Raw genomic sequence first — 7437 nt, forward strand, 5'->3', positions numbered from 1 at the left:
AAGAGGCCGGCCATCCCATAATCAAAGATGCCATCACACCCCCTCCTATCTCGTCGAGACTAGGACTAAGTTGATGGTCTAGTCCTTGCCCAAAAGGCCCATTTCCTTGATCCTCTGCTAGCATAGCTAAGGCCCCATTAGTCTTTGGGTCTCCCGCTGTCTTGGGCTGAATAAGGCCTCTAGGCCTCACTCTATACTGTGTGGAGTAGTAGAATCCAAGGGATCTATGCAAAAACAAGATCTTGAGGGGCACCCTGGTCCCATAAATTGCTCATACTTTACCAAGGGTGGGGGCCGAGGCTTTGTGCAACCCTCTAGGATCGCAGAGTTGATCTCCAACATCCAAATACATGCCTCTATTAGGCGTCCTTTGCCCTAGCATGAGACCCTCCTAATCTCTAACCTTTAGATGCCACAGGGGGGGTTGACGCTCAAACTCCTTGTGGCATTATGGGCTGACCCGAATAAGATCCCTGGAAAAACACTGTGAGACTCTATGAAGGCTTTGTTCACCATCTGCCAGGCGACCTTGGCTCTAGTGTTGCTTGTGCCAATTGATCTTACCCATAGGAAATTACGTATTAAGCACCTGAGCTAGTGCATGCAACCTCTGTTGGGACACACCAGCATGAGGCTATATACCAAGCTGTAGCCAAGAGTATCTGGCTAGGCATGAGCGCTTTGCTTGCATGAGAGTTTGGACGAGCTCTAATATAAGAGCTTGCACCTCACACTCTTGAGCACGGGTGCAATCCACTCCTTTGCTGAAATGTCAATGCTACCTGGTAGCTTAAGTATCTCATTGATTGCCCCATGGAATCCAGTGAGAGTTGAGGCTCTAATACAAGAGCTTGTGCCGCACATTCTTGAGCACGAGTGTCTTTGGCTCCTTTGCTAAATGTGAGGCATGTTGCCTAAGAACGCAAAAAGTAGCCCAAAGCCTCTGCCACATAAAAAAAGAGAGGAAGGGAGCAAGGGGGCAGCTCTAATGTACATGGATGGGACCCCCCAAATCCATTTGTGTGAAAAACATTGTAATCTCTACGAAAGACCACTCCACCTGTCATACACTCTCTTAAAATCCAAGAGAAGTAATGCGATAGGCTGGGACTCCCCGTGAGCCCAATCCATTGTCTCCCAAAAGGTGAAGATGTTGTCCAGGATACTCCTTTCTTGAACCAAAACTATGTGCGTGTCGTGGATGATATTAGTAAGGTGGGGTCGCAATTGCAAGCTCAAGAGCTCGGCCAAGATCTTGTAAGTGGTGTCCATCAGTGTAACCAGTATCCACTGCCAACTGTCAAACCTATCTCCCCCCCTCGGGATCAATCAAATCCACCCTCAACTCAGTGACTAGGGGAGCGAGCTAGAGTCGAAAATCTCCTGAAAAGCTAGACGAAGGGGGGGTGTGAATGAACTCCCAAAAGCACCTTAATAAGGAGTGTCTATCCACCCTCCGTTGGGTACTTCTGTCCTCATTAGTGAATGGGGGGTCCACATGAGCAGCGGGAAGACCATTGCGGGATATAAGCCTAGACTTCCTCCCAGGTTGCAGGGACCTAGGGGAGACCAGTCCTTCAAGTGAAACAATTGTCGTAGGATCTCCTGTGGGTTTGAATGCGTCTGAGCGTTAGCATCTTGTAGCCATTAGAGTTGCGTCCCTGTTGAGCGAGGGCTGCCTAGTCATCTTGTCTCCCTGTTGAACACATCATGCCTTGGAGGATTGATAGGAGAACTCGGCTCGATGAATCTGCATGGTCTGAAGGTCTAATTGAGCCCTCTCATAGAGGGCTGCAAGCCATTGAGGGACTGGGTCCTACTTTCTAATCCTCTCTATGGAAGCCAAGTCCCATCTTAGTGCTCTCTCACACCCTTGGAAAGAGTGATGACGATGAAGAGCTTGGGCCTATAGCTCCTCTGCTCCTTTGAATCGCTTTTGTTTTCAAGGCAGCCCAATCATCCATGGGGAGCTCTTTGGCTGCTGCCAAATTGTTGTCATACCTCCTTTTGAAGCAAAGCATTCAAGATACAGACGCCTTTCTGTGGGAGCCTGCGACGCCCCTGGGGCTGCTTTGAGTGAAGCACCATCATGGAGTGATTTGACATCATCATTGTTGCCAAGATACCCGTGGCTCCCCACTTTGTGCATCGCCTAGTACTACATAGAATCTATCCAGTCACTCTAGCAAACCATCATGCTGCCGATGACGGAAAGAGAAACAGAAAGAGAAACGAAGATTGTCGAGAAGGTTGCAAAGGTGAATTGCACCCAAGTTATTTGCTTGGTCCAGAAGGAGGCAGTGCCATGCTTGTTCTTCTCAAACTCTAGATTAGTGAAGTCATGTCCAAAAATCTAAGAGTTGGCATCTGTGAGGCTCTTTGTAAGCTATCTATGGAAAGAAGGGTGATGCTGTTTGCAAGCAACGATGTAACGTTCATGATCACAATCTTTGAGTCACCCTTCTGTGAGTCTATCCACATTGCGGTCCTTAATATCTCACCTTCGTTGAACACGCTCAAGGTCAGTGATTGGGATAATAAAATGCAGCCCCCCCCCCCCCCCCCCAACACACACACACACAGAGGGGATGGCACCTCAAGGCCTCTCCTTGGGAGAAGACAACGTTGATGTTTGATGTTTGCTGTTGGAAACATGTGCTTCTGAATCAAGAGGATATTTAGTAGCTGTCCCACCATAACCCTCTACAACTCTTGACGGAGTGTCAAGTGTTGCTACGTACTTGAAGTGTGTGCATGTTCCAATTTACCATGCTCCAGCTCGTCGCGCGGGGGGGGGGGGTGTGTGCGAACAAGGCCCTCCTATGCATCAAAGCTTATGTAACAACTGTCGACTTTTAGTTTTCCCAGGGGCTGGAGGGAAGGCGCGGGGGCTTGGAAGGTGAGTAATCTTTGTCTGTGTGATGATGCGTTAAAGGCATGATTGGCTCAATGCCTATCGTAAACGATCACTACATCAAGAAGGTGGTCTTCACACATGGCCAGCTAGCTCATTGGTTCAATGGCTTGTGCACAGTTAGTATGGGCTGGACCTTCGGCTCTAAGCGAAGCACCAATGTTGCAAGACCCAAACCTCTTTTGTCGGGAGAGAAAGCTAGCTAGAAAGTATGCGCGTGTCCATGCATGATCCACAGCTTCTTCCCCTGCTGCCTCGACCACTCATCATTTTGAACATCTGATCCCTCATCAGCAAATCAAAGAGAATGGGAATCCATTGCTCCTCCCCCGTGGCCGTGAAGTTGAGGGACGGGCTTCCAATTGTGGCAATGGTACCCTGTTTTTGGCATTGCAAAATCATGACAGGTAGTCTTCTGGAATATCTAGATAGTTACAGTGCCCTAGCCGCCAAAACTCATGTGGAAGGGGCTGTCCTAGAGGAGGCTTCAGCCCTCTAGTCCTCGAGACTCTTGTGTCCGCTCAAGGAGGGCACACCTTGATCTTGGGAGAAAGAGGGCTGAGGTGGCGACAAGGAGGCCGCACTTTGAGGGTAGAGGTGGAGCACGGAGCAGTTGACGAAGTGGAAGAGGGGGGGTGGAAGGTGAGGATGTCGGTAGCGGGAGGCAGAGGGAGTTGAAGGAGGAAACGGGGGGGATTTGGGGGGGGGGGGGGGGGCAGGTAGTGAGGGTGATCCCTGACCTCACTGAGGTGCTGGTGGAGGTGGGAGCAGAGAAGGGAACGGGGGTTGGAAGATGGAGGGGGAGGAGCCCCGCGGGGGGGGGGCAGGGGGGCTTGGGAAGCGGCACCTGCCCTTAGCCTGCATTTGGAATGGACTTAGGGATTGGGTAGGAGCCCTGCGGCGCAGACAGGATAACCGGGTCTGCTGAAAGATCGAAGAAGACCTCCCCCTCTAGTGTTTGAGGTTGATCTAAGGGGGCTCCCTCATCCTGCTGCTCATGAGGCATGGGAAATGTCGAGTCAGCTCCTGAACAGGACCCTACCTGTATTGCACGGGCAGGCTCTTATTGGGGAAAGTGCAGTCCGAATGGCTGTGCGAGTCAAGAGAGCTGCCATGTGATCCCCTCTTGTTAGACCAAAGGGTCACCACCAAAATTGCGTTCCCATGAATAAAGAAAGAAAAAACACTGAGCTGCTAGGGGAAAAGAGTGCAAGGTGGGGAAAGAAGAACAGGGAGAGGAAAGGGCTGGAAAAAGGGGATAAAGAAGGGGGCGTTTTGAAGAGGAGCAGCAGCCCTCCAACAAAGCCCCACCGGGGGGGGGTGGGGGGGTGTGGGGCGCTAAAGTGGAAAGAATGTCCTGCTGGAGTCCTCCAATAAGCGTAGCTGACAGATGACCAGAAGGGCCAAGAGAAAAGCCCTCCAAAACATGGAACACCAGCTTTGAGGAAGAATCTCCTCAAACACAACTGCTGCCAGAAAAGGGGGGAGAGACCCCTTTGAACCAGGCTGTACTGTGCCAGGCAAGGGGAGGCTGCACAATGGGGGAAGCAGCCAACAAATGCTGTTGCAAAACAGCGCGACAACCCAAAAGGCGACAAAGGGACGGAGAACTGAACGGGTTGGTGAGGTGAAAGAGCAATAGGGCCTGGGCACAAGAAGGTGCAGAACGGTGGAAATAGGGGTGGAAGCAGGGGCGACGTAGGCAGAAGGGGGCAGAAGGAGGGACAGAAAGGGGGGGCGAGGAAACAAATTGGGGGCAGGGGGGAGGCAGGCAGGGGAAGGAGAGAACAGAAAGGCCTTGATAGTAATCTTCAGCTGAATCAAGTACAAAGGTGGGGTTGATTGGATTTTGTTGATTTTGTTCTAGTGGCAAAGAAAAGACATCTTTTGACCAGAAATAGGGAAGAGAGGTCAGTTTGAATTTTAGGGGCCAAGGTTGGTTCTGTCTGCATTCAGTAATCTGAGATATTTGCACAAGGTAGTGTTTGAGTTGAGAGTCTGAGCAGATCTTTATGTTTTTAAGTTTTTAACTTTTTCTGTCATTGGGTGTTTGCCCTTTATGCAGATTCCAGCCTTGCGAAGTTTTTTGTCAAATTTTCTATAGCTTTTAAAACAGCAAATGTCTCTTGCAGCGAGACTTCTGCATGCTGCTTGTCTATTGTTTGGGATATGTTACGAAGTGTTTTGCTTGCACAATGGAATTGTGCTGCATGTCAATGAAAGCATGTTGCACCAATGAGTTTTTCCAGGCCGTTGGATTCTGAACGGCAGGAGTTTGAAAATTTTTGCAGGCAGAACAATTGCAAGACTTGATGGAGCAAGACTATGATGTAGGGTACGTTGACAGGACATTTTTGATACTAGTTGGGATCTGCAAATGCTCTACTTCAATACAATGTTATGTAATTGTTGCTATCTCATGTTATTGAAACAGATGATTACTGTTGGTACGTTTTTGTAGATCCACAATCAAGGATAAGATCATTCCCCATGCAGTATCATGGTTTACAGGAGAGGCATTGCAAGGGAATGAGTTTGAGGATGGCGAAGGTGAAGAAGGTGAGGATGATGAAGATGAAGATGAGGATGAAGAGGAAGAGGATAAAGATGAAGAGGATGAAGATGAGGAAGATTCAGATGAAGAACCTAGTAAGGTATGCACGTAAAAAGTTGAAGCATTCTTTATATCGTGCCCGCCGGCCTGGCCCTCGGGGTCAAAATGAGTGATATCTATTCAAGCAATTCTTGATGTGTAACATGGCATGGGCCTCAGAAATGTTATAGTTGACCTAGAGATATAAAATGGAAAGATCTGACTCTCACTGCTATGGTGTTGCAGAAACCTGCTCCCAAAGCAAAGGTAAGAATGTAACCCTTCTGGAAATTGACAAACTTGAATGAAGTTGACTAGTCACTCTGTTAACTTTTGTTTTGTTTGATTGCATTGTGATCTTCTCAGTCGGAAACAAAGAGACTTGCATCAAAGCAAGGAGGGGAGCAGCCGCCTGAGTGCAAACAACAGTAGGTTTCATGTGAATGTTTTGGTAGAAGGCGCTCCGCCTTATCTCTCTTTCATGTAGGCCTACACGATGTGTGATGATGGAAGTCTATGATTTCATTTTATGAATTCCTATGCAATAAGAACAGTGATTTTGAGTATTGGAAGTACATCATTGTATCATTGTTTCAGCTCTAGGCACATACTCATCTGAGTGACACACATCCTCCTCCCCCCTGCCAACTTTCTCTCTAATGGGCAGAGGAAAGAGAGAGTGTTCACACTTTGGACTCTTTGGATTGTTGTGATCTTCAGAAATCCCATGATGAGTTTTGCTTAGTATCTCAGGTATAGGTGGCCAGTGGAAGTCGGAGATATGCTATTAGAGCATATGTGAAAGTAGTCATTTGATATGGCCATTGCTTTCACAGTGGTTCCATCTAAGAAAAATGCAAAGTTGCTTTAGACTACAGCTGATTTGAATCTCAGTAGTTAAGTCTGACACATCTGGCGGTTGGAACTACTGTCTAAGAAAACTTGCTTACAAGTGTTATATAATGCTTCCATTAGTATTAATTTCATAATGCTGTTTGGCATCCGCACACTTGCACATGCATGCATGCGTAAATATGCACATTTCTGGGTGCACGTGCACACATGCATGCATGCGTGCACGTGGACGTCCACGTGCACACTCGTGCACACACAGACACCCCCCCCCTATTTATATGTCTACCAGCTTGCACGTTTGTAGATAGATGGACAGTTTTATTTATTTGAAATGTGTTTGTCTTTGTGCATGTGTTGCTAGCCCTGAGGTGTGGGAGATCACAGTCCTACCATAATTGTAGCATAACAAGTCGGCATTGGAGTTATTGTTCATAAAAATTGTGCTTGCTGTCTCAATTACTGAATATAATTTTGAGCTCTTTGTTTGTATGTAATAGGTTGTTAGTGCATTTCTGCCTAAAGGTGTAAGAGATTTATAGTTTAACCAAAGTGCACTGTTAGATCTTCATTGTTGATCATTAAAAGTGTAGGTTTGTTGCGACAGATGTGATCAATGCAAACATGAGTGCTTGCTTGCTTGACTGCATTGTAAATTGATGTAAGACTCTTGTTTTTAGTGCTTTGTGGCTATGATGTCTCTCAATCTTCTTAAAATTCAATTTTATATGATTGCCTTTCTTATAGAACTTTAATGAAATTTTGTGGTGACAAGCAATGAACTCTTGAGTTTGACACAGTTATGTGTAATCTATATCTTTAAAAGAGCACTGCTAGTTGGAAATAGTTGGAGATTTTTGTGGCTAGTTGCTTCCAAAGCGATAATTGGTGAAGAAGAAATCTCAAAGGGGTCCATTGAGAGGTCGGTTATTTAGAGTCTCTTTGACACTTGCCAATGTGGGTGGTATAGGAGAAGGCACAGAGAGTGTCGGGTTCCCTCGGTCTAGAACTCCCATCAAGCCTAATGAAGAGGATGGCCTTCCCTCAATTGGAGTGACATGAGGACTAATTTGATGAC

At 47.2% G+C, this 7437-nt stretch overlaps 1 protein-coding gene across 1 annotated transcript in view; it reads left to right on the plus strand.

The window, feature by feature from the left end:
- Positions 1-6488, plus strand: part of LOC147905685 (nucleosome assembly protein 1;2-like) — a 51261-nt gene extending 44773 nt beyond the window's left edge. The window contains exons 10-13 of the mRNA XM_087374018.1: positions 5206-5249; positions 5376-5568; positions 5754-5774; positions 5874-6488. Of these exons, the coding sequence (XP_087230144.1) occupies positions 5206-5249; positions 5376-5568; positions 5754-5774; positions 5874-5939 (324 nt within the window). The 3' untranslated portion in view covers positions 5940-6488. The remainder of the gene's footprint in view (positions 1-5205; positions 5250-5375; positions 5569-5753; positions 5775-5873) is intronic.
- Positions 6489-7437: the final 949 nt, after the last annotated feature.

This window comes from Dipteris shenzhenensis, chromosome 1, assembly GCF_047967505.1.
Source record: "Dipteris shenzhenensis isolate YYH24624 ecotype China chromosome 1, Dip_SZ_1.0, whole genome shotgun sequence".
In the NCBI taxonomy this organism is placed as follows: domain Eukaryota; kingdom Viridiplantae; phylum Streptophyta; class Polypodiopsida; order Gleicheniales; family Dipteridaceae; genus Dipteris; species Dipteris shenzhenensis.